Source organism: Apteryx mantelli, chromosome Z (assembly GCF_036417845.1).
Source record: "Apteryx mantelli isolate bAptMan1 chromosome Z, bAptMan1.hap1, whole genome shotgun sequence".
Taxonomy (NCBI): domain Eukaryota; kingdom Metazoa; phylum Chordata; class Aves; order Apterygiformes; family Apterygidae; genus Apteryx; species Apteryx mantelli.
This window is the reverse complement of record NC_090020.1, coordinates 36,602,007-36,629,765: the sequence shown is the minus strand read 5'-3', so window position 1 is coordinate 36,629,765 and position 27,759 is coordinate 36,602,007. Positions and strand designations below refer to the sequence as shown.

The 27,759-nt window shown below is 38.2% G+C and overlaps 1 protein-coding gene across 4 annotated transcripts in view; it reads left to right on the top strand.

Annotated features, from left to right (window-relative positions):
* Positions 1 to 554: 554 nt before the first annotated feature.
* Positions 555 to 27,759, top strand: part of AUH (AU RNA binding methylglutaconyl-CoA hydratase) — a 110,494-nt gene continuing 83,289 nt past the window's right edge. For all 4 annotated transcript variants that reach the window (XM_067315997.1, XM_067315999.1, XM_067315998.1 and 1 more), the window contains exons 1-3: positions 555 to 825; positions 9,627 to 9,694; positions 9,792 to 9,879. In XM_067315997.1, coding sequence (XP_067172098.1) covers positions 615 to 825; positions 9,627 to 9,694; positions 9,792 to 9,879 — 367 coding nt within the window. In that variant the 5' untranslated portion in view covers positions 555 to 614. The remainder of the gene's footprint in view (positions 826 to 9,626; positions 9,695 to 9,791; positions 9,880 to 27,759) is intronic.

Here is a 27,759-nt window from a genome sequence, read left to right as displayed (position 1 = left end):
GTGAAGGATTTGGGCCTAAAATGCAGATACCAAGGTGATGGTGTATTATAGCAAGACCTCACTGGGCTTTAATTCAGCTTGGTTACACAGCTGAACCAAGCTGTGAATTACAAGTTTTGTTAGTATGGTCTTTGCTTTTACAAAGCAAATGTGATTCTGAGTTTTCAAATATAAGGGGGGGGGCAGTGTGAAAGGGAAGGAGAAATCAATGCTAACCACTTTCTGGTTTAGTGATATAAAACTAAACCCTGCTTCAGAAACTGTTTATTTTAGTATCTTACTTTTTTGGTAAGCACTGATGCCATCGGCGGGTCTCAGCATGGTTTATTTAAGCTGATGCTTCGCCTGAGGCACGCTTTCATCGAGGGCTGCTGCCACCGAGCCGGCAGCGAGCAGCACCGCAACGGCCTCCGCGTGACCGCTGAGCGCGTGCAGGGCCGGCGCGGGCGCCGCGGCCGTTAACGGTCCTCGCACCTCGGCGGCGGCGGCGAGAGGGGGTTGGGCGGCGGCGGCGGCCGGCGCGTGCCGCAGCCGGTCACGTGGCCGGCGGGAGCGGGGCCGGCCGATGCGAGACGCCGAGCGGGCGCCGGCGCGGCGCGGCGTAAACAGGCAGCATGGCGGCGGCGCTGGGCGGCCTGGGCCTCCTGCAAGGCCGAGTCAGGCTGGCCGCCGCGGCCGCCGCGACCTCCTCCCTCAGCCGGCCCGGCCGCAGGGCGCTGGTGCGGGGAGGCGCCGCCACTCTGCCCGCGGCCGGGAGGAGCTACGGGTCCGAGGCGAAGGAAGAGGAGGAGCTGCGGGTCCGGTACCTGGATGACGAGCACAAAGGTAACGAGGGCACGGCGCCGGCAGCGCCTCCGCGGCGGCGCCCGGCCCGGCCAGGCCCGCCTCGCCCTGCGCTGCCCTGGCGCCGCCCGCCCCGGGCTGCGCCCCAGGCAGCGCCCCGGGCCGCTCCGCGGGGCGACCCGGCGCGCCGGGGTGGCTGCGGCCTCGGGGCAGGCGCTTGGGCCTCGGGGGCGGGCGGAGAGCGGCGGCAGCTCCTCCTCCTCCTCTTCTGCAGGTCTGCCGCGGCTGGTGGTTTCATCGCACGTTGGTAGCTACTGCCAGCATGTCGCTTACAAAGCAGGGCCGGCTTCCCCGCTCTTGGCTTCCTTTTCCCTAAAGCTCTGTGTGTATTATAGGCACATGCTACACTGTTTTGAATTGGCACCTGGTGGCCTCTGTATAGGCGGAAATGAAGTTTAGCAACAAACTGCTTTGCTTGTGCATCTTCTCATATCTGTTAAATGCTTGTGCTCAGGGTTCTGGCTGGGGCAGACAAGGACAAAGAAGTTGCCTCTGCACTTTCTCTTCTGGGGAGCGTGACTTCTGCATTCTTGTTCACCTCATGCTGCTTTCCTACTAACCTTTTCCTCCTCCTCTGTGCTTCTAGTGCTGTCAACTGCTGCCAGCATTTTTATTCTTCTCCCTCTCTCCTCAGTTGTACCAAGAGTCTGTTTTGGTCTTCCTGGTTACCAAGTCTATGCTCCAGAGCTGTCTGGAGCCAGTGCACCACAAATATTTCCCCCTTTGGTTTGGTGTCCACCAAACCTTGGAGGTGCTCCTCCTTTGGAGGTGTTTAACCTCCTTTGGTGTTCATCATTTCCTTCCCATTGGGTGCAGCAGGGCTAGGGATGGTAGCAAACAGTAATTATAAGTTTCAGAGGATTTATTTTTAGAGCGGCGATGTTGCAGTTACTTCATAGAGAGGGCTCTAGTCTGGAATACCATTCTTCTGAAACATATAACTTTCTTTAGATGAGTAGTAGGTCTTGGAGTAACTGTATATTGAGATTCATAATTTAGTTTACATCTTTTGGAACGATAACTCAGTTATTTCAGACTTGTTGCAAATTTGGGCAGGCACCTGTGAGTTGGTTAGGTATATCTAGATATGCATACATATACATAGAGGTTACTCTCAAAATGTTGAATTTTAGCATGAGGTTTAGAACATCACTCTTTTTCAAAGGAAAGCAGAGGTTCTGCTTTCATTTGACTGCAGGCTTTGCTGTCACTGTTAAGAACCAGTAAGGTTGATGATATAATCAAAGCCTAAACTCCATTACTGTTTTAGGGATTGTTCTGTTCCTAGCTTCTTCCTTCAAGACATGCTGCTTTAGCCCCATTTTCCCAACCAGCTATGGAATTGGGAACTGGTTTGAAACACTTAATTTTTTTAATGATATTTTGAATTCAGGTGAAGGCAGGGCAAAGAAGGAGGAGAGGAGCAAAGAAGACTTATAAATGGTCAGAGGTGTTGTTTTGACTGTTTGGTTTTGTATTTTTTCCAACAAGTGGTAGAAATATTTGATTAATTTTGGTTCTCCATAAGATCATGATTTTAATTTACTTCTATTACCTGTTATGTAATAGCAGAGGAGCTGTGCAGGAACTGTACAATAGCAGTTGGAACTGTGTTCCAACTGTTGAATCAGCTAGGAATCATTACTTTTGCAATGTTAGTAAGGTGTTCTGTACTGTGCATCTATCTGTAGTTCACTGTTGAGTGTTTTTGAGAAGATACTGTAAATTGCATTGTGCAGAGAATTGGAGGAGATAGCTAAAGTATTGCATGACACTAGCCCACCTGTTTTTAGTTTTCCTCTTGCAAGAGCATTTATTTCCTATCAAAAACTGTTTGAAGTTGCTTTTCTTCCCTTCTTAGTAATATACGTATACTTGTTAAAGATGGGATTGAAAAAGCCCCAAAACAGGGGTATATTATTTAGAATTGTAAATAAATTGTGGATATCATAAAAAAAGAACTCAATCAATATATTTTTAATTCATGAATTCTTTTTAAAAGGAGAAGGGATTTTGTTTTGCCCTGGCCTTTCAGAAGACGTTGTAAGCAAATACTTTGTTAATAAAGGAGAAGATCAAGAGGCTTGAAGAAAGCCAGAAGGAGACAGTTAGCTGCTAATTGTGGGACTCAATGCTCCTTATTTATTTATTTATTAATATTGCTATTCTGGATGTTAGAGGCTTAGCAGGAAGAAAGTGACGTGTCAGTCGGGGGATGGGGGGAACCTTCATTGTATGTATATTGCTTTGAGATAGTTTATTGCTACAGGTAAGAAGAGTATAAATAAGACATCTTGGACACTGATCTTTGTCCAATGACTCCAATAAAAGTAGATGAAAATATGAGAGACATAAGTGTACTGTTGTATTTAGAAGGTTTCAAAATGCAATGAAGGTCTGAGACTTGGAAAATTTTCCAGGAGGTACCTAGTGGGCAGGCTGTGTGATATTAAGAACAGAGTTCTTCAGTGTTCAGTTGGCTAAACTAAGTTTCTTTTCCCTCTTTTTGTGTAGGGATGCAGATAAAACTGCTTTACAATTTTTAGTTAAGACCTCTCTAAATTTGGTTCGCCGGCTTTGGAATCCAACAGATATATTATTTAAGCATGCAGATAATTTATAGTGAATGTTTATTTTAAAATAATGTCTATTAATGACATAAGAAGTCAACCTAAGGTATGAAAAGTCAATTTCATATCCTTCTTTAAATACAGGATGTAGTTGTAGGTCGTCTTGTTCTCTGTAATGGCCTGCTGAGAACTGGAAAATTGCCCGAAATGCTAGCATTTCTAATCATTCATTTTCAAGGTATACATTTCTTAGAACTTTGCCCGTTCATGTCTTAAAATATCAGCCTTTGAACCGGTAAAGAGAAAGTTCTGTCTTATGTTCCAGAAGGAACATTTACAGTTAGAGGATTTACTTCCCCCTCTTTCCTCTCCTCCCCCCCCCCCCCCAAATTATATTCCTAACGCTTTTGTCTTTTAGTACTGGAGAAGGCGTTTAGCTGGACTTCAGGTTCTCCCTAGTGTTCCTAGCAGTCGGGTACTTTTATCAAGGTGTTCCAAAGTTAGTTTACTCGGGTACCCCTGTTGCCTGCGAAAGCTTCGTGTGCTTCCTTCAGCAGCACAAAGAGCGGGCCACCTTTCTGTGAAAGGAGAAACTTGTCTCTGTCCCTTTCTTCCCTGTGCTGCTACTTCACACCTTGCTCCTCTCCCAGTGTGCCAAGTTCATCTATCTTTATATGCTTACGGTATGCAGTACCCCTGCTGCATTAGGGCTTTAACTCTGTATAACTCCCTCTCATCTTCCTTGCTCTGGTACCTACCATTCCTTTTCCCAGTACCTCGTGTTCTCAGCCGTCCCAAATGAGACCCCAGTGCTTGTTGTCTTCTCTTGAGTACTTCTTGACTGCACGCAGGGATGCAGACCCTGTTCCTTCAACTGCCTTTTAGAGCACACAAATGCTTGTTTATGCTGCGGTTCTGGTCTTATCCACACCTAGTCTTTCTCTTCTACTAGTGCTGTCTTGGCTTCTACAGCAGAGATTACTGGAGAGAGAGGAAAATTAAATGACAGTAGCTGCCTCCCATAGATGTACATACCCTGCAACTCTTGACAAATTCTTCTCTGCAGGCAGAGTAGCAAACTGCCCCACCTCATCCCACTTTGAAGTGATTCGTATACCACAGTTTTGGGGAACTTCTAAAATATATACTGAAATGAGACATTGGTAAGTTAGAAAGTCTCAAATTAAAAAAAAATAAAAATCAATAATCCTTTCAAGTTTGAACTGAACTAGAATATTTGCTGAAATAAGTAATGCAAAAAATGTGGGCTTTTTGAAGAATGTGGTTGTAAAATGCCTGTGTATTCTGAGCAACATGTTATAACTCATGAAGCTTTTAGAATCAGTTTTCTATGAGTATGGCTAAAAGTTATTTCATTATTGTTTTTTAATAAAATACATGTCTCTTACACTATTTGAAATTCTATTTGATGATCTCTATTAAGGCTGAAATGCATTATAACTATGGAAATTTCAGAAGTTTAAGACAATTTGCATTAGTGAACCCATTACAAATTCTAATGAACTTAAGGCATTTGCTCTTTAACTTATAGATGGAATTAGCAGAAATATCTCTTTAATCTTGACTCAAGTGTTGCAGTGTCACTTGCTGGATTGTGATGCAAGTATTTAATTTTTAGTCTTTACTATAGAACAACTCTTGATGATTATTTTCCAATTGTTTGTAGCTCAATTAGTATATGTAGAACAGCTTTTTGCCCTTGTCACTTTGAATTTTAATGTACCTAGCATGGGTAGAACAAATATGGTCTCATTTGAATTAGTTCGTTCAAAGGTTGGAAACTGATTGCCAGCTGATAAATCAGAAAGGTTTGCTTTCTCTTCTCTCTTTAAATAAAAAGCAGTTTTGAGCAGTTGAGATCTACTAGTTGAAGAAGTGCAGGCAACACTTTTCAGTGGTAGTTAGGCATGCAAAGGTGCATACGCTTGTACTTAAAGGTGTAAGTCATACACCCTAGGTGCATCGCTAACAGGTGCAGATGCGTACTTAGTGGGATTTTGAGAAATGTTTAGGTACTTCTTAAAAATACTGCTGGATGCATATCTATATATGATTATGCAGTTTAAATACCTCTTGAAAATAAGATCAATGGAAACTGCAGAAATTGTACATGGTACAATCACCATAGATACTTGTTTTGCTTAAGAAACTATTCTAGAACATAAAACATCTGAGTAATCTCTTCTTCCCTGGTTTATCTGAGTAGTTAAGTGAAACTAGCTTAAGAATAATAACTCTTCTTCATTTCTCCATCCATTTTTTTGTGCTCTTTAATTCAGATTTTTGTGAAGAACTATATTTGGATAGAATGTGTGGGGGGGTGTATTTAATATGAATAAATACATTTCCTTAAATACTTTTTATATAGATCCAGTGAATCTTTCTGATTAGGGCAAAATAACTAATATGAGTGTAAAGACAGGATTTATTTGTAAGTAACCATTTAAATGTATTTCTGCTAAATATTGAGGATGAATATTTGTGAGATTTACAAAGTACAAGAGAAAACAGGTAAAAATCAATATTTGAAGCAAGATTTCCTGTGTGCTGATTTAAACCATATTTAAACCATGATCTAGTCACTTAAGTTGGTCCATACTGTTCTGTACAATATAGAAAGAAATATGATCTTCTCTCTTAGCAGTTTTAAATAATGATAGCATTGTTTCTTTTCTCCTGTCATCACTAAAATACAAGAGCCTTTCTGTTTGAACTCCTGTATATGCATATGCAAATCCAAATTTAGTATACAATATAAAATATGGATGTTTCTGGGAATTTACAGAGATTTCAAAGCTACCATTGATTATATGTATCTTTATCTCTCTAAAAGACATTTTTATGTTTTTTTTCTTATATGACTTCACAATAGTTTCTTTTAAATGTTAAGGATGATTTAATGTTCAGCTTTCTCTTGTGACAAAGATAGCTTGCAAGAAGTGAGCATACAGTATGCTTTACCTGTGATGGTTGGCTGGAGAGGTAGCATACTGGGAGTAGGACTGCTTATATTACGCAACATTGGAAGTCATTGTAGCCTTTTGGAGAGGCTAGCTAGTAGGATGGAAGTTACTTTGGAATATGCAGACTTAATTTTGAGTAAGTGCGTGTTATTTGCTGAAGTGTGTTCTGGAGTAACGTGGAGATGACTCCCAGGAAAAATTATGAAATTAGTACTGAGTTTAGTTTATCTGAATGCTTATTTAAGTGTGTCTGCCACCTTTTTGACCTGTACAGATACTGTAATTTTATCATTGGTATTTCTACTGATATTTTCAAGGAATGTGATGATGACTTTTTTTTTTTTTTTAAGCAAATAGGTTTGTCAAATTTCTTATGGTATTGGAAAGCATGCTTATGTATCAACACTGAGCTGTGTTGTGGGCACTTCAGGAATAATGAATGGTAATTAAATGCTTCAGATGAAGTAACATTTCAAAATGGATAAGTGATCAGGTTTTCTGTATGACTAATAATATTTGTCAGAATGATGGCTATCTCTATGGCAGTAATATCTGAGCTTTGTCTTTTTTTTTTTTTTTTTATTGGCTTGGTTGGGGGGCTTTACAGTGTTACAAGGAGCCTTGCTGTTATTTTTTGTTTTGGTTAAGGCATTTCATCCCATCTAAAATTTATATTGCCATGTGACGAGGGGTTAAAATCTTGTTGGATGCCCAAAACAGCAAAGACTTGTCCTAAACAATTTCTGCCAGGAGACACTTGGGGTGGGTTGAGAAAGTGAGAATGCGTGTTGCTGGAATTAAATTATTCAGCTGGAAATCAGGAAGCATATTTTCAAGTCCTAGTTCATGACTTTGGGCAAGTACTTAATCTGTCTGTAGTTTCACCAGTGATTTATACATAGGGAAAACTTCCTAAAGCTTGTTGCACTATTAGAAAAATTAATAATTTATTTTAAGGATGTGCAGATAGAATAGTGGAATATCAGAACAAACTTATTCAAATGAGAATTCAAGGAATGTCTTTTTATATACCTCACTGCAATATTTAATTTTTTCTTATAAGTCTTTTGTGCTTTTCTGGTTGCAGTTCTTGCTTTATGCTTTTTTTTCATGTTTAGAAAATTGGAAAATTGGCTTGGTGTCACCTGTGTGTTTACTTATTTTTCTGGTAAGGGAGGCAGAAGTAGTAGGTTTATGACTTGATATGACACTGCTAGAAAAAATCAACTGGTATGGTTTCTCTTTAAGGATTTTCTCTTTTGAAAAAAAGTATTAAATGTGCTGCACTGTTAAAAAGTGCAAGTTAATTTAAGTATGTCACTGCCACTGAAAAAACATGCTTCTGCAGAGGGCCTTATTTCTTAACATAAAAATAGCTTGGGATGAAAAAGTCTCCGGTTTATTCAAGCATTGGATTTGCAGTGTGACTTGAAGCTTAAAATCAAAGCCAGGTCAAGTGCCTTTTTCTTGCTTTACATGTGGTGCTGTTCCTGTGTAATCTACTTCTATGACAATCTGGAGTATTTGAATTTGGAGCAATCCTCCTGAAAAGTAAGTTCTGAAAGCAGAAGAAAAATACTGCAGTCAGAAACACAACTTGAATGTTGTCCTGTTTGTGTAACAAAACAAAAAGTGAACAGATGCCCCTTGTAAGTGCTGTGTAAGGGCCCTTGCAGGAGGTCCTACATGAGCGCCTCCAACCACGGTGATGAACAGGTGGGAGTTTAGGCTTACAGGGCGCAGGAATGCAGGTCACTTGGGTCAGCCGGGTCCCTCTCCCCTTTTAGGAAGGTGCTATAGATAGCAATCGATTGGGCCTTGGAAAGAAGCAAGAGGTGTGTATGCTCTTTCTTACTTGGGTTTAGCCATTCCCATCTGAATTTTGGGAATGGTAACTGGTGAATGGAGGACTTTGATTTCAAACTGGTAGCTGTAGGAGGAGCAGGAGCTCTGTTTAATCTTGTCTTGCATTTGTGCGTGTACACATACACACAGGAGGAATGGAAGTGGGGGTCAATCCTTTGGGAGGACAGGTTTCCTTGGTGGGGGGGGTAGAGGAAGGGAGCAATACACTGCAAAGACAAGCAGGGCTCCACAGCGTGACTGGAGGGAGCCAGTTTGCACAGAGACTACACTTGCAAAGCTGTGTGATGAAGTAGTGAATGCCTGGACAAATACTGGGTCTCCTGGAACAATTTCTTTCTTCTTGTAGATTGGTGGTGGTACTGTGCGCATTTGTGTTCCAGCTTAATGGAAGCTCCCCTTTTCACATTCATTTCTGGTGCCTGTCCTAGTCCCTTGTCCTTCTCCCCTTCCCCCTTCATTCCCCAAGGAAAAAGAATCCTGGCTGATAAGACTGTACCAGGGCTGGATCTGTTATTAGAACTGTATGCTGGCATTCAGACTTTGGAGTGAAAAGAATTATGTATGTGTTTGGGAAATAATTGACTAGAAGATTGTTATAGGCGTTTGTGGTTAACTTAGGCATTACCAAGATAAACTTTTCAGAATTTTCCCATTTGATAATCATGTCTGTTGGTTGAGGGAGGGGGGGAAGGGCAAACAAATGCTGTTTCTACTGCATCATTCAAACCAATGCACACATAATCAATCAGAAAGCCAGCTGATCTCTAACTGGACTTAAGGGAGTTGTGGATGTACAGTTGGAGCTGTGTAGCCAAGCACTAAACACAGTTTATGCTTTGGTTTTGGGGAGGAATTTTATACAGTACGTTTTTGTAACCAGGCTTTCCATTTGGTAAATTTCCATGTTTGTGAGTTCTTTTTACCTGTATCAGAGTTGCTGCTCTTTGCTGTGGTAACACTTCATGCTTTAAGAAATCTTTGAATGTAGCCTGTCTAAATATGGAAACATACGCTTTATAATTAAATATCTTTCCTGATTGCATGTCAGAACTTCACATATAAACATGAAACTTGTGCATGCAATTGTATAATTATACACTCAACCTTTATAAGCACTATTTCCATGTGAAGGTTTTAGGGATGTATTTTAGTTCTTAAAGTACTTGTCATTTTTGTTGAACACTGAAATGTTGAAAATGTAAGTCATTTTTTTCTTTCTAAAACAAAGTGTTAAATAATTGCACTAGCACTATATATACATATTTACAGTCCTCAATGATGCTTTTTTTATAATGTCAAAATAATATACACATAATATATATTTTTCTATATTGTAACAATGGTCATTTTTTTCCCCCTTCAGGAATTGTGGTGCTTGGATTAAACAGATCTCATGCCAAGAATGCACTTAACAAAAATCTTTTAAAAATGGTAAGTGAAAAAAATAGTTTCTAATAGGAAGGCAAAGTATTGGAATTAAGTGCTTTAAAAAGTGTTTGGTTATTCCCCTCCCTCCTTTTCTCTGTAGATGTCAAAAGCTGTGGATGCTTTGAAATCTGATAAGAAAGTACGAACTGTTATATTCCGGAGTGAAGTCCCAGGGATATTCTGTGCTGGTATGCAAACTTAATTTTCCTGAGAAGCTGGAAATCTGTAATCTAATGTTGCACAAAAAAGCCCAGATTCCAAGGAAGCATATCTGTTTATATTCATCTTGGTAGCAAGCAAAACATTTTTGTATGTTTCCTCAATTGCTAACAAGAGTCAGATATTTGTTTTATTCTTTCTGTGTCATAAAGTATTTCAAATGTATGCTAGATTAGTCATGGTGGTGGAAAATTACTTAACTGAGCTCTTATGTTGCCTATATTTCAAAATGAGGACCAAATATTGCTAAATGCCATATCGGGAGGCTACATAGAAAGCAATATTAAGATTGTATTTTAATCAAATTAACTTTAAGAAACCTACTAGAAGTTAAGTAAGCTTAAAATTAAAATTCATGATGAAGTTGGCTGTTATTGCAGGCCTGATATATTCTCAGGAAAAAAAAAAAAAAACAACCCAAATATCAAGCAGTGTCCTGTTAGTCCTAAAAGAAAGCAAAAGCTCTCAGCTACCAAACATTGGGAATCAGAATTTGTTAGCGTGTCAGAATCAGTTTTTAGAAGCAGCAGTGTCTTTTCTGGGTATCAAGAGAAAAATCTCCTTATTTTTAGATGTCTCATCTAGTTCTTTCTTTGTTCAAAATTAAATTAAACCTATCTGAAATTGAAACCAGGAGTAAGTTGATTCTTCTTTCCAACGTATGAATACAACTGTCAGACTAGAGATATATTGGTTCTAAATTTTTTTTTCCCCCGATTATCTGCACAGTCATTTAATTATGTTACGTGTAAGCTACCAAACTTACTCAGTTTTAAATGCAAAATGTTTTTTTACAAATTTTTATATATGTAACATATTTAAGTAGTTTTTGCTAAGATTTTAAAATTCTTTTTCTTGCTTTTAACTGAATGTTAGTTTTCATCCAGATGCAGCTTGGTGCATATAAGACTTGTGTAAAGAATCATCTTGAAAAAAAGCAGTCCATTCACCATTTAGTGAATGTAGTAATAGGTATTAATAATTTAAATACATACGTATTGATTGGCATGTTTAATTTAAAATTTGCATCTTGTTTTGAATCAACAGGTTTTAAAGATCAGTAACTAATAATAATTTTAAGGAAAATAAAAAAAGATTTTAAGTTGTGTTTTTAAACCAATTAATAGAAAAAGTGGTGAATGTGCAGGATCAGAGCAGTGCCTGGAGATAGGTGGTAGGTAATTCTTATGAAAAGATGGCCTTTAGCTGAGATTTGTTATCAATTGAGTTTTTAAAGTAATTTTGTATTCAACATTTGTGATTTACAGTAGCTGTGGTATAGGAAATACAACAGTAAGAACATTGATTTTTGGGGGAGATGAGCTCAGGTGTGCTGTTGAAATTATATTTCTGAATTTGAAGTACTTCTCTATTATCCATTGTTGGCTGGTTTTGCAGAGCTGTTTTGATATTAAGATTTTTAAGGCTTTGTTGCCTGTCTCCTTGGCTTAAATGAATAGCTCAGTGTATGTATACACAGCTGACTGTAGACAATGTGTAAGAGTGAACATTAGGGGGAAGTTAACCCTGAAAGAAGTGGAAAAGACTAGGGTGGGGTAGAGTCTGAATCTTAAATCGAGGAGTAGAGACACAGGGAGTGTACCAACAACCTGCGTTTAAAAAACAAAAACAAACCCCACAGATGAGCGGAAGAGCCTGAGAAAGGAAACTCTGCTAGTGAACCAAGTGGAATAAGGGATGTTCCAACAGTGCTGACTGAAATGCAGGGTGAAACTGAAGATGAAGCAAAATTGGGCAACAAAAATAGGTGGAAAGAACTCAGTGACTGGTAGGGCTGTTCCTGTAGATGAGGTTAAGGGATGTCTATAAAGAGGATGACACTAGATAAAGCACAGGGGGATATGGAGAAAATAGATAAAGACTTGGGAAGGTAGGATGAGGGCAGGAGCATATTGGATATAACAAGGCATTTCCTGGTGGGACGTACCCAGGAAATTGAGCAGAACAGAAGAAAGCTAGCAGACTTTTACTTCAGACTTCAAACTTTTAAATTCAAAAGGACAATATGTTGTTTCAAGACTTAATTTCTTTAAAAAATGCAAGGATCATTTTGTGAAGTGTTGTCACATTTTGGTTTGCATTATAATGAAACACAGCTAGGCTTAACTTGGATGTTTGTTTAATTTTTTTTATTTCTTCCATTATGCTTTCTTGCTTGCATGTGTGGGATATATGGTTTTAAAAATACATTTTTTTATGATAATTTTTTGGACTATCATCTGATGTTTTACAGACCACAGATTGAGAAACTGTGTCCTAGAATGTAATTCCTTTTTATGTGTGGAATGAAATCCAAGATCCTTAAATCTTGCCATTCCTCAGCTATCAACAAAAATCTGTGAAAGCCACAGGCCGAGTGTCTTGTTTCCTCGTAAGGGCTAGTCCACAAAGGATGACATCCAACTGTTTTGTGGTGAATGAGTGTGGTTGATAAAAAGATTTAAACCCTTCTGATGACTGATGTGGATTTCAGTACGATTCCAAATTATGCAATTTTGACATGGTGAAATGGTGGGGGGAATGAGGAATTCTTGTGTACAAGAGTATAGAAATGTGCCAGCAATCACATCCTTTCATTTCTGCTTAAAGTTTCACTTGCAGTCTTTTACTACTGCTGTCTTCTTTGTATGTCTTTTCTTATGTTCAATACATGCCTGACCCCAGAAAGTTCCTCGTTAATGTTCTAGTGCTGATGGAAAGGGACACCTACAAGTCAAGGAAGAGCTTGTCTGGGATTAAAGATGCACTGTGCCCATGAGGCCTGCTTCTGCTTCTTACATTTCCATCAGAAGTGCTCTTGCTCTGTGCCTCTTTCTTCCTCCTAGAAATTAATAAATAAAAATTGGCCTTTATGAAGTGAACATATATGACCAGTCCTGGCTTGTGTAAGCGTACAGTGTGTGCCTTCCCAGGTCTGCAGCCAATGCAGCTGAGTCGATGCAGGAATTCTTTTTATTAGCTGGCAATATTCCATCCTTGGAGGAGGTACAGCCTGTACATGGAATAAAACAGGTGTCCCATGGGTAAAAGTCTATGATCAAGTAATTAAGAGCTATGCTGTGTTCGCACAAGGGGCTGAATTAAATTTGCATAGGCAATTTGAGTAGCTTCATTTTTCATTTGTAATGTAGATTCAGCATACTATGTATATTAGTGGTATTACTTGTGCGGTTGTGTGTGCAATTTTTCAGGATTTTTCATCTTAAAAAAACCTGAAAGTCTGAGTGTGTGGGTAGTACTATTGGGAAATATGGTACTGTAAGGAAGGGAGGAAGAATTGTTCTTAAGTTGTTGTAAAGCTTTGTTTTGGGTCAGCAGTGTATTCTTGGACACAGTTTTGTGTTATAACTTCTTCGGATCTTAAATATGTAAGCTCAGAAAGAAGGCAAAGCTAAAGTCTGTTCCCTGAGAGTTACTACTTTGATTTTCAGATAGTGTTCACTAATGTCCATGTTCCAAAGAGCTGAGCAACTTAATTCTGCACCTTAAAGCATTTTTCATTCAGTTCCCTAAGGCTTTGCATAATATTTATTGAATTTGTAGTTATTATAGAAGTTTGCATTTGGGATGTTGTTTTGGCAAGCTAAAGGATGCTATGTGATTCCAAGTCCTCTCTTTTCCTGCTCTTATTCCCCACTCCTGTTTGTGTTTAGTGATGTGAAACAGGGATTATGTTATGCTTAGCAATTACAAACTACAGATACTTGAGACGGGACCAGTGAGAGAGATCACATCTGTGGGTTTTTTTTCACTTAATTTTTTTTAGCAGTTTTATTTCATGATGGTTACAGTAACTGAAGAAACAGATGCCTTTTATAAACCTTTCCTTTCCCTCTTTTTACCTGCTGTTCCTTGCACCATGGTTTCCCTTAGGACTGCCACGTTCATTCAGCCCTCCCTTCGTGTCCTGTCAAGAAGACACTTGTATGTGTTTAGAGGTCTATTCCTCACGTGCTTGCCTTGGGTAGCAACTTACTGGCACATAGTCCATTGATTCTGTTTACAGCTCATACTGTTAAACAAAGCTTCACACTACTGTTTTAAACTTTAAGCAGTTACTGTTTTACTCTCCCTCCCCTGGTGTCTGGTCAGCCAGGTCAGTTGGTAACTCCAATTTTCCCCTGTTCAGCTGGAGATTTTTTTGCTTGTATTTCCTTTTCTTTCAGCAAAGGTTTGCATCTGAGTTGTCTTCGGTTTTCTTGCATCCATCCACCCACCCTCCTGTCTGATGTGTGGAACTATTCTGTCCCCTTCTATGGGACGAGAATGAAATGCTTTGATTCCCTAGAAGGAACAGACCACCTCCAGATTTCAGTTTGCATGAGAGAGCTAGAGGGGGAGCTTTCAAGGACAGGAACCTGCAGCTTCTTCAGATTTTGTTCACTGCCTGTGTTTAGAGTGTTTTTGTTAAGAGCGGGCTGTTCAGCATTACTTCTCTGAAGGGAACTGCACTAATTGCATATACCAGGCAATTAACTTATTGACCTCATGCATATGAGGGAAGAGGAGTTGGGCATGGCTGTTAGTTTACGAATTTGAACAAAATTTGTTCTTTGAAGACCTTCTTTTAGAAATTCTTGAGAAATCGGAATATGGATGGTTAACTTTTTTTTGTTGTTAACCAGCTTTCAAGGCAACTTGAAAAATCTGATATTGGAGCACTTGACACTGCTTTTACCTGACACAACTTCAGTCACTGCAGCTCTGCCAATAAAGCCCCTCTTACAAATGCTGAAAGAATCTTTCTGCCAGTAAAAATTCTTCATTTGGGGCTGCAGCGTGAGTAAAGCCAACACAAATGCTTTTTCTGTTGGCGTAACTTGTCTGTATGAGAATTTTGTTTCCAGCACAGCAGAATTGGCTGTGTGGTGTGTGGTTCCCGGCTGCCGTTTCCAGCTGGTGTGTTTTTTGCTGGCAGAAGTTTGTAAAGTAGGTAGGCTTCAGAGAGCTGACCTGTGAAACCACCTTCATTTAAGAGTTTTGATGTGGATTGAATGATAATACCCAAGAAGGAAAGCAGTTCTGTAATAACTTTCAAATACTTGATCTACTTTGATTTTTGTGCTACCAGTGAGAGTAGTACAGAGGTACAGCTGTGGGTATAGTTATCTTTTTTCTTCCCAGTCTCTGTTAGGTGATCAAGGGGAAAGATTAGTATTTTCCCAGAGCATTTTATATTCCTCCAGATTCCAGCTCATGCAGAGGAACCAAGAGAAGAATTGATGTATTACTCCACTATTCCCCTTTGAGGATTCAGGTACACACTTGAAAAGATTTTAGTGCCTTCTGGATATCTTTGTTGCTGTACATGCATTTCATTCCCCGAAGTAAATTCCTTCAGAGGTAGACAGTAGCTAGATTCCTCCTTTTTCCATTCCAGACTTTTGCCAAGGTTTGGATTCAAACTGATGCCAGATGCCTATAGACTAGGTTCAATGGCTATTGCATGTCTGCTGGAGCAGCATGAGTTGTGTGAAAACTGGCATGTTAGGCAGCCTCTCAGGTATGTCCTCTGACTAACTGTGCACATAGTTATCTTTTGAATTTGGAATACTCGGCCTGCATTTGTCTGAAGTCAGTTATTTTTCCTCTTAAACTTTCTTCTGATACTGCTTCTTTGAAAGAACTAATAGGTGTCATGATTTTCTAGGTCAAGGGTTGAACAACTGAGCCAATAAAGTGCAGTCAGAACTGTGACTTAATCCACCATTCTACACAAAAAAAAAAGCACAAAAAAGTTAAGGAAAACAGGTTTTAAATGGCTGTCTTTTGGGAATACCTCAGTCAGATGACTCCAAATGCTCCTCTACATTCTATCCTAAAGAGGTGTGTTGAATTTCAAGAGAAATTGGAATGACTATGTGGTTTGTTGAGAGCAAGAAAAATTAATTTTTTAGACAGAACTTTCTTCTTGGCCTTAAGTATGGCTGAGCTGCTGAGTCCCTAAGTGATCATGTATATGGTTCTATTAATGGAATGTTGTTCAGATGAGTTCAACATGTTATTTGATCCACATTATTCTGTATGTCTTGCACATATTTATTTTAATCTCATGGCTAATCATAGAACAAGGTGCTGGCAATTAGCAAATAACAAAAACCATGCATGTAGTTAATGCAGCACTTCCTGGCATGGTAAATAGGTGTATGTATTAGTTTATTAGATGAATATACAGACACCTTTTAGCTTCATAAAAAGTGCAAATGGAAAGGTTTCCAGGAAGTTTTTCAATAAGAACACAAGGATGTAGCCACATTACTCTACCTCTGAAAGTGATGCATTTCTGTTCAGGAGAATGGCACAAGGAATTGGGTAGGAAGTCCGTGGGTGGCACTTTCTACAACAGTGCAGTCTTTAAATTAGCCCTAATCAGCTGTGAAACTTTCAGCTAAGAATCCCTTGTCTGCCTTCTCACTCATGTTTACAGCTTCTCGCGTGAGAATGTTATGGGAAAGTATTTTCATATATTCAGCTTTCTTAATATTATTCTGTAGTTGGGAATAGAGTTTTTAATCCACTAGTCTAGAATTTCAAAGATAAAACTGGGGTAAGATTGTTGTTTTTAAGGAACTCTGAAGTTGAGGATAGACTTGTCTCAGAGCAACTGGTGTAAAAATGTGCTAAATAGAAGTGGACAGAAAGCTTTCTCCCTAGTTCAGTGAGTTGTGATCAGGACAGTACAGATGCTAGAGTGGATTAATTTAAACAGAAGAGACTGAATCTGTACCTGCTTGGTTCTCTCTTGCATCTCCTATTTGAGATGCAAGATGGTCTTCATCATCAGGCTTATCTGGGACATCTGTTCAGATGTCTCTCTCTTCCTGTAGTGTGTGCTCTAAACACTTGTCTATGAAATATTGGGTGTCCCTTTCCTCTAGTGCAAGTTCTCCAGCAAGAAATGCTATATTCACTTTAGTGCCAGGAACAATTTTTAAAAATACTGTATTTGCTGTCTCAGAGAGACTCCATTCTGTCACTGATTGAAGACTATTTGAATTGACAGTACTATCAACCACAGTGTACTTCTCTCTTTGATTAGAGTTTTTCATAGACTCCAGTGGAAGTAGAGACAACTTTCTTCATTGCTAATATTACCACAGTATAATACTTCAAAAAAGTTCTCCTGCAACTGGCTGGATTCAGCTGAGATGTCAGTGGTGGATGTTTCATGCAATTTTTCTTCCTTTTTTGGTCTTGAATGAGTTGTAGACCGTAGCTCACTGTGATTTGTGAGCACAAAGCTGATGAATAAGAAATTTAAGATCATCCTATTAGTGAAAGATAAATTATGAAAGCCAGCAAGAGAGCCATCTTCTTAACAATATTTTTCCTGGATTGAGGTACTTTTGAGATTTGCCCTTTAAAGCTGATGAAGCAGAACATATATGTGTACTCCTTGACCATTCCTTCTCTTGCATGACATCTGAGATCCGATTCCAAAACTGAAGTGTCAGTAGTTGATCCATCACAATAAAATGTTCTTCTCCCTCCTTACCCATTAGAATGGAAGCTTTCTTGGGTAAGAGATCCAGGTTATTACTTAAAATTTGATTAAAAAACCCAAACCTGTCTGAACTGGTTCTGTAGCCTTATAGTTACTGTGGTGATTCTTAAGAGTGTGAACTTGCCAAGGAGAATCAAGCTTGGTGAATAGTGCTTTGGTAGCCTACAACAGCCCTTGCCTAAGGTTGGACTCTGTAATACAGTCACATGGAACTACAAAACAGCACCTACCTCTGTTACATGAACTGTGGGGCTATTTTATATCATGGATATCTGTTTTCAAAAATAACAGTAAAGTGCTATACTTGGTGTTGTTCAGTGGGCTTGTGTGTACTGGAATGCTCAAATATGAGCAGACCTAAAATATGTATCTTCAGCTACTGAAGAACATAGGCTGTGATAAGTTTTAATTGCTGATAAAACACTGCTTAATTTTTTGTTTAAATTATTATGTTTAAATAGTTTAAAACATTGCCTTGGGTTGTTAGTCCAGTAGAAAAATGCACACAATGTATGTGATATTTTCTGGAAATAACTTTTTTCAATGAAAATCACCTTAAAATATTGATTTTTGTATAAAATACACATTTTTGAGAGAGTGGAATCTGGTTAGTTCTTTAGTTTAACTGGGGGAGGCAAAAGGGAAACAGGGGCAACCTCCCCAAATCCCTTAAAAATATTATTGTAAATGCATGGAAAAAACTGATCGAATTGAATGCCTAAAATTATTAAATTTAAATATTAGGTACAAAACAATTCTTATGGTATGGAGAAGTAGTCACAAAGCATCAACATCTTGGTGAATAGACAAGTTTAACTGTTTGGCCCCTTATATGGGATCCAAAGTTGTTCTCCAGCCTCCTTTCTGGTGGCTGTATAGCAAACTTAGGGGACTAGCCTCTGAAGGCTTCTTAGCCTTTGTGAGATCCTTCCCTTAGTGTGTCTGATGTACCCTAAGTTGAGTTAAACTTATGGAAGCTTGGGTTTTTCTCTACTGCTCTTTGCTTTTAATCACTGAAAATATGGGCTCTGAAGCCTGACTTTAGAGTTAAGATTCTCATGAACCGAATGACTAAATGCCATTTTATTAATGTGAATAAATACAGCTGTCTGTCGCAGCTCACAGATAAGCAAGCTGCATGGGATCCTGAACAGCTGGAGAACTTTTGCAGCTTTGCGCAATGTCTGGAACTGACACAATGCTCAAGACCTTTGGGTGCCTGGAGAAACAATGCAGAAGCTTCCTGGGCAGGAATCTGTAGTGCCTTTGAGTATGTCACCAGGGCACAAGCGGGAGCTGTGGAGAAGCATCTTTGACTGTGTCCCAGAATTTAAATAAGTGACATCTAGGCAAGATGATAGTGAAGCAGTGAAACGTACTGAATTGGAATACCTGGAACAGTGAAATGTGCATGCAGGCCTTGAAGTGCTATAATTAATTTTCAGATTGTTAAATTTTGTCTAGAGTGGTCTTTTCCAGAGTGGACCAAATTAAAATGCAAAAAGGTACCAGGTGGATGCAAAATGTTTTATACTGGAAAAACTGTGTTCTGTGGATGTTGTCTTTAGGTAGTCAGACAAAGGATTTTTTTCCTGTTCCTCTCATAAAGAGACTGTTCAATCTGAATATAAAATATATCCAAACTGTTATTTCAGTATTTAGAAAACAGTATTCAGAATAGACTAGAATTCAGTATTTCAATACTTGGAAATAGTTTTGCTCTGTATTTGTCATTGTTAAAGGCTTGTCTAAGATTTGATTCATAGTTGTCTTTGGTTGTGTGAGTGGGTTATGTGAGCTTGTATGTAATGGAAAGCATCTTCAACAGTTACATTATGTGTATATTGCAACTACAATTCATTTAATCTTGGTTTTATAAATATGTTCTATAGAAAAGTTGGTTTTGTATAAACCTAATAGGAATACTAAGTCAGATGTGGATGACTTCCTATGTTTGTTATGGTTGGATTTGACTTTTGGAATATAGTCCTTTGTAGGACACTGGCCCTATAGACTTCTTGGAAACTGTTTTGAAGTTAATGTACAACAGTTCTCTGAAATGCAGCATACTTTTTCTATCCTGGGTCAGAGAAACTTGTAATTAGGTGACTATTAGTGTGTCCTTGTAGTGTTGGGCCACAGTCCATGCCATGTAAGAATTTTCGATATTAATCTGAAATGGAAGCAGTAATTATCTATATGTGTAATTTAGAGATGCTCAGGCAAACTTGAATACTACAGAAACTACATGACTTTACTAGAAACTCGCATCATCATCACCAGAGCAGTTCAGGTATCTCTGTGTGTGTATCAGAGTCTAAAGGCTGCAAGATTCAGTGCTGTTGAAGTCTGATTTGGTATAAGAGATTAATGGAGGGGATGCTGTATCTGAACAGTCTTTGTTTCCACAGAAGTGAGTAAAGTCTGCCTGGCATACTTGAGTTTCCCCTGTTGAGTAAAATCCTTAATATGGCACAGTTTCTCATTTATAGGCAGAGCGTAGGCTTTGTAGATACCAGCAGGTGTATTAGAGCTAGACAACTTAGGTGACTATTAGTTTCCTATCGAAAGCTAGAGAAATGTCTATGCAGTCTTCACTGGTATCTCTACCTTATGAGAGGTCATGGAAGTAGTTCAGATGGGTCCTCCGATATCCTTGTATGGCTGTGCTTTCTCTAGCTCTTGGTGTGTATTTGTAAGTATTTGGATTGTTTCACGTATTGTTGACCTATGTGGTACAATGCTGTGAGTACTAGTAATCTTGTCTTTAGAAAGTATAGTTTCCTCTGACGACTACAATGAAATCTTGAGTCACTAGCTGGGACAGCTCTGAAAAAGCCCTGTATAGTAATGAATACCAACAATACTACAGTGATACCATACTCCTCTTTGACTTTGCTAGTGGGATACTTGAAATCACTTTGAGCCTGCTCTGACAGGTGCTGCAGCCCCAGAGGGTTGGTTTTTTTCCATTCCCTCTTCAGAGCATGGTGGTGAGCTGAAATTAAGCACTCAGTATTCACGGAGACTCTCCTTTACCTGTTTTTAATCTGCAAGTGTCTTTAGCACTGTTCAGGTCGAAAGAGCTTTTAGAAGTTTCTTTCTGTACCACTAGCCCTTCACAGCTGGGAGTTTGGCCAGACTTTGAGAGATGCCTTTAGAGGTGTTTTATTCTCAGTGCCTTTCCTTTTGACAGCTGCTGTTTTTGCTGGAGTCTGGAATTGCATCACCTTAGAGTATTAGGTATTAGATGATCAGTTTGGGATACACTCCTGAATGACAAAATGTTACTTCATGGTCTTTCTTTATAGGCCTGTATCAACAATATACTTTTGCTTTCATTTCAAATCTTGAAATGGAGAATAGATTTTTTGTAGATTAGAGGGAAGGCTTGCTTTATTTTTTTATTTTCTTTTTTTAATCTCTTAAAAGCTGGATTTGTGTCCTAACCTAGGTTAAGACACTTCAGGAACTTATCTGTCTTTTCAGTCTGGTTGTACATGTCTGTAATTATGTTTTAGATTCCCAAGACAGTTTTGCATATTTTGAAGTGGAATTCTATTTATTGCTCAGAAAATATGGAGGAATCTCTGTCATTGGGCAAAATTCTGTCTTTCAGTAGTATCAAGTTGTTTACTACATGCTTTGGTTATGATTACGGATCACCAGGGTTATTGAGCAATTCAGTTCAACTCCAGCCATGACATCAGAGCCATTTTAACATGATTATGGTAGAGGGTGGCTAATTTTGTTCATGTAATCTTAAGTCTTTTCAAACACCTCGTACTCAAACTCTGTTCAAAAGAAAGAAATCAAAGGTTGTTATGTGTAAATTCCATGTCTGTCATAGACTATCTTATATCTTCTCAAAAGCTGCAAGCTCACTCTGATGTTGGCAAGAGTTTTTGTTACACAGTTTCTGGGCATATGGATCCATTTTTTTGTTACTAGGTATACTATGTCATCTGTGCTCCATATAAAAAGATTAAAACCTGCATAGGTACCAGGTGAAGATTAACAGAAGTTACAGATTACTGATTGGCTTTGTTTTACTAAATTGATAAAAGGACAATTTTTGTCCATGCTCTACAACCCAGGACATCACTGGTAAATGCTTTTGTGTTTAGATGAAGAGCTTTGTTTGTTTAACTTCTGTTACATACCTCTGAACTCCTGACTTTCTACTGTAGTGTCTAAGGTCCAGATCTCTTTTGTAAGTATTCAAATGTAGTCTTCTCCATTTAAAATATTCATGGCATAGCTATGTGTATTTGACATCTTAAAGAAACCAAGCAGTCTTTCTGAAGAAATTACAATTCTTTGAGGTACTGTATGACCCAACTAACTCTTTCCACTGGTACTAAGTTAGTACCTGGCACCTGGTTTCTTTACTGGTGAGGGAAGTGAGCCTACTTTGCCATTTATATCCTTAGCTGAGAAGGCCTGCTGGCAAAAATAGTCTGATCTCATGTGCTTGGTGGTGGTGTGTGCTGGAAATAGAATACACGTGCGCAACACATATCAAAAATAGTTACTGCATGGTAAAGAACCATTTTTTCCACTTGCTTTTGAATAAAATAAAATGATCGTTTAGCAGAGGTACTTAGATTTCTATCTGAAGCTAAGGCATTTTCATTTTAAGTCAATTTACAGCAGTTAGTTTCATATCTACTTCTGTAAATGGCACAGAACAGCATATAATGAAACATACATGTGTGCTAATTGCCGTAAATATGAAGGGAAACTTCCAACAATTCTTTAAAATTACTTGTTCCTCTCCTTTTCTCCTGTCTTTGCTTGCCACTTATGCAGGTTTCCTCCAGAACACCTTTGTTATAGTTTTTACTGTAATAAAAATTGCTATTTTTTAGCTGCATCTGGGTTGGAGGTGCAACTCTTGAGAGCTAGAGGAATACAAAATAATTGAATTGGCATGAATGTAGCACAGAGCTGCCTATGTATTCATGGTTATAGTGTGTTTTTGCAGTGATGTAGCTAAAGATGGATACTTAGTCCTAATGAAAATGGTGTGAGTCTTGCTTTTAGCTTACTAAAACAGTCAGTGAGCATTTGTTTTGTACCTGTCAAAATGATTTACCTTTGTAAAAGCAATACAGATGATATGAAAATGAAGAAATTTTGGAATTTCTCTTTAAATCATTTTCTTCTTGTAAAACTAACTTTTTTGCTATTTATGAGTTGATCCCATATGTATGTTTTAATAAATAGAAATATAACATGAACTTTGGTGTATACACATCAGACAGTAAAAGGTATTGTAACTATTTTATTGTCTTACACCAAAAAAAAAAAAAATGCCATGACTGTTAGTCAGATCCTACCTGTTTTAGTCAATGTATAGTCTCAAGACAGCTACTCATTCATAAAAAGGAATAGATTTATAGTTTCTTATAATGTACCCCAGTTTTTTCAATTTTATGTCAGCAATTTATATAAATAGGCAGCAGAGCTTTGTAGGATATAAGAAATTTAAGTCTAAAATAGCCTCTTGCTGACTGATATTCTAACATTTCTTTGTGGAGTTCCCATCACCAACTGGAACTTAGTGACTATATGTGGATGGACATGATTTTCAAGTGATTGAGCTCTAGGCTCAAATACCACAAACTTGTATAATTTAAGCCCCTCCAGATGGCAGGTAATATTCCAGTGTTAGATCTCCTTTTCCTTCCTTTCTTTCTCCAAAGTAAATTGTTGGCAAGCCTATTGGATTGTCTTTTAAAAACAGAAGAGATCAAATATCTCTGAAGTATTTTAAAATAACAAGCCCGTAGAAAATAGAATTGAGTTTGCAGCATTGGTACTGCAAATGGATTCAATGGATGGGAAATTGTGCTATTTGCAAGCATTTTCATTTATTTCCCTGTGTCAGTTCCAAGCGTTTGGGGACAGTGGGAATAAGGAAAGTACTGCTTGTGAGCAGGTTAACTCAGTGCTTATGAGAAATAGACTTGCAGCTGTTCTTTTCCAGTCTGACTTTCTCATGAACAGAGCATAATTAGGAGATGTTCCTGCTCATGGCTCAAATGCTTACTACTCCTTACATTCACACAGCACTGTGTGGAATGGCAAGACTTTGGCCTTGAATGCTAGCCCAATATTAATATGAGCCAGAGATTTTTGTGCAGGGATGCCAGCCATTTTAATGCTTTTTTTTTTTTTTTTTTTGAGTTGAAGTTTTAAGCTTTCTGCGTAGATCAGAGTTGAGCTCCATGTCCTTAACCTTGAAGCCTTTTATTCTCCTATTTCAGTTTTCCCACAAATGCCCTTGTTCTTTTCACCTGTTGTAGCTTGAAAAAGTTCCCAGTCAAAATCTGTAGTCACCTCTTCTGATCTTTCTAAAAGTTCTAATCTTTCATCAGGTTTGTGTGTCATGAGACATGAGAGACACATTGAGAGAGGTAACAAGTCATGATTGATTATTGAGATGTGTCCATTCCTTTTCTGTTATTGTTATGTCTGTTCTTTTCAAGGTGTGTTAAATTTTCATATGCCTCATGCCTTGGTTACCTGTTTAAATGTCCTACTGAAAGTATCACTTGCTACATATCTGCACAGTATATGGTATCATTGAACCTTGACCTACTGGAAGTTTCCAGGTAATATTCCAGTATGACTAATACTGGTCATACAAACCCCCCCCCCCAAAACAAACAAACAAACAAAAACCCCCAAACCCCAACAAGCAGCTGGTGATGCCTTTCAAAGCACGGGACAGGATGGAAGGAAAATTAGTTGAATGTTTCTAATGCAAAAGAAACAAGAGAGTTCCCTGTGTCTTCATCTACATTTAGATGATAAAGTAGTTCAAATCATGTGGTTTTTCTCAGGAAAAGCTCTTCCTTTCTTTAACAGGATTTATGCCTGAATAAAGACTTCAGGATTTCTTTAGAAAAGAGTCTGACTTTCCCTTTTTTTTACCACATAACACACTTCCTCTTTTTCTATTTACAGCTCATAAAACTGGGTGTGCTGTTAGTTAACTATTTTTGTAATTATTACTAATCAAAATAGATATACTCAGCAGTATCGATTACTTTTAACATTTTTTTTCACAAACATGCCTCCAGTGGTCAGATGTACAATATATGCAAAACACTTGACTTGGTCACCTGTAATAACGCAATGAAAGATCTCTATTTTTTTGTGATCGCTTGATTTACTAGAAATCAAGGTGGAACAAACAGCGAGTTGCTCAGAATTTTGATTCTGTCCATATTTCTTTGAATTGCAAGGCTTAGTACCAATTACTAAGAATATTCAGTCTAAATATCACCCTTCAGTTAAGGTTAAAGAAAAAGGATGAAGAACCTCAACATAAGCAAGTTTTAAAAATGTCCACTTATTAATTAGTCAGAAAGCAGTATGTGTGACCTGTCACTATTGGATTACATATTAGTAGACTTTGCAAAGATATTGCAAGTGATACAAATGAGATGCAGTGCCACTTTAATGCTATTTTTTTCCAGTAATAGTGGTATTAAAATATCTATGCACTCTCATTCTGCTGAGTAATTTTTTTTTTTAGTTCTAAACTTAATAAAACCAAGAGTTTTGATGCTGGACTCATTGGAGGATTTTGATATGCAAGGTGCAAAATAAACAAAAATCACAAATAGTGATTCCACACTTAGTTGGAAACTAATCAGTAGTGTAAAAAATGCAGCTTATATGGTTGTCTAGTTTAAACTATTATGTTCTGTATAAGACCTCAGTTAGGTTTCATGACCAGAAAAGAAAAGCACACCATGTTACAGGTATAATGTAGAAGTTCTCTGAGTGAAGGCTCAGAGAATGGTTTGAGGAAGCTGGGTGTTCAGAATACCAGGATGACTGGATTAAAGGAATACTTCTGTAATGCTTATTGTGGAAATAACTTAGAAATACAAGTGGTATAGGAAGTAGCTTTACTTTTTTCTTTCTTTCCAAAAGCTCTGTATTGAATAGTACTTGCAACATATGTTTCTTTTCATTAAATGCTGACATTTTGACATTGCCCTGATTTGAGGTATAAGCCCATAGTCTTGCAGTGGACAAGCAGCTGGACTGTTGTATGGGATATGCTTTGTAGTTTGGGAGAAACAGGTTTTGTTATGATTTGATCATTCTAGGGGGTCTGTGCCTGTAGTTTCTAAAGAGATTATAGCTGGGCTTCATTGCTGCCCCTTGTCTCCTCCTCCTGGATCTTTTCCACTGATTCAGTGTCCATCTGATAGTCAAAGATGATGCAACCTTTGTGCCTGTCTTCTGCCAGGGCTAATTTGTTAGCCTGGCAGAGGCTATTAAAAGTGAGGCATGGCACAGGATCCAGGCTAATGTTGGCGTAGTTACCTGTTTCCAAACAGTAAGTTACCATGTTTGATAAGAGAGGCATAGGGTATGGCTGAGGTAGTTGTTGAATGATGGAAGTGTCCCCCCCCAAAATGGTAGTATTTGGGGGGGAAAGGAATGTTGCGCTTCTGTTTTCAAGAGGGGAGAGATCAAGATCCTTGCAGAGACTCTATCTGAATTAGCAGGTTGTCCTCAAAGAAAGGCTTGGGCTTCAAAGGCAAACAAAAGTGGTGTACTTTCTGAAATATCCCATTTGTGGGAATTTATATATCAGCTAATGCTTTAAATATACGGATCTGGGTATAAATTATTGCAAATGATGTGATAACCTATAGCCGTTGAGCTGCAAGACTGCTATCTTACAGGAAAGAATGCTCACGACTGGCGTCCTGCCAAAGGCTCTAATATACCAGAGTTATTGCACTGCAAAAAATTGTGTTTGTTCTTTCCTGTTTGATGGTTTTGAGGAACTTTTTTGTGACGGAGAGAATACGTGCAAAAAGTGCAGGTATCCAAGTCATGCTTGCAACCTAATATGAGAACAAATCATATGTGGAAGAGTATCAGTAGGGACTGAAAAATGCTGGAAGTTTTGACTTTGAAGTCATATATCCAAGTTTAGAGAACTCCAAGAATATAAAGCTCTGCACCAAAAAGGAATTGTTTTGCTTGCATCATTTAAAATACTTCATTACGTAGGGAGCAAACATAGCATCCCTCATTATCAAACTGCTTTTCTCTTGACTACACTGACTACAACCAGCATCCTTCTCATACTATTTTGTTAAACAAACTTAGCACATGCTAAAGTTGCATGTAAACACATTTTTCTTTGTAGTCAGTTCAGGTGGTGTGGGCAAAAATTCTTGCCTATGATAGCTTGCGACACAGTTAATGTTTGCTGATGTACTGACTGATTTTTGTTGTCAATAAAACAAATGATTACTAGAGAAAATAGACAGTTATTATTAAGTTATGATAGGTGAATTATAAAGTCAGCTGCTTTACAACTTTGTGATAACCATGTCTTGTGAACCATTTGCTTAGACAAAATGAAAAACTTATTTAATAGAAAATTATGAAAATCTATCATAACAGCTGTAGTATGTTTGTCTTTCAGTCTCTGTTGCTTTGTGACACAACCCAGCCAGATAGGCCCAGGGTCAAGGTCTGCCTTTTTAGCTGGTGACCCTTTGTTTATAGCTCTTTGAGGCTTCTGAGCCGGCTTTTAAGTCTCCATTAATATGTTGTATATTAACTTACTCTTAAGGCTGGGTCCTGTGGTAAATGTGCATGTTCTTAATCTTTTGTTCCTCATACATAACATGTTAGAATTTCTTCCTAATGATCACGAGGGCATGTACTCTTATTTTACTCATTTCAAATCATTCTGAATCTGTATAATGCAATTAATTTCTAAGAATTTTGCATGCCTGAAAAATTGGGTACTGAATACTTATAACCTTTGGAGTGTTTCTCCTTTCCTTTTTGTATGAGAAATGTTAGGCAATTGCAAATGTTTTGCGGTATGTTATTGACTTCTTTACCTTTGTGTTTTTTATTTCCTACCTAATTTGCTTGATAACAGTTTCTTCTTTTGCTGTTGTTTTTAAACCTAGTGTGAAATGCACTAAAATGTACATAGCCAAATCATACTGGCTACTTAAAAGGACTGATCATCTCTTTAATTTCAAATTAAAAAATAAATATCCAGGAAAATTTAAACTTTAAGAGAATATGAGAGCTTGGATGAAACTTTATGGCAAGTGGGACAAAATGTCCTGGAATTCCTTCCTCACTGAAAGTTCTGAGGTACCCTGTAGTATAGGCAAAGTTAATATAAATCTTAAATTCACATCTGTCCTAAAAGAATAAGAATACAAAAAGAACAGTTACAGAACAATGTGTTGTTGGCAATACAAGACTTTGTCATAGAGACACAACTCTGAGGAAATGATCATTTAATGTAAAT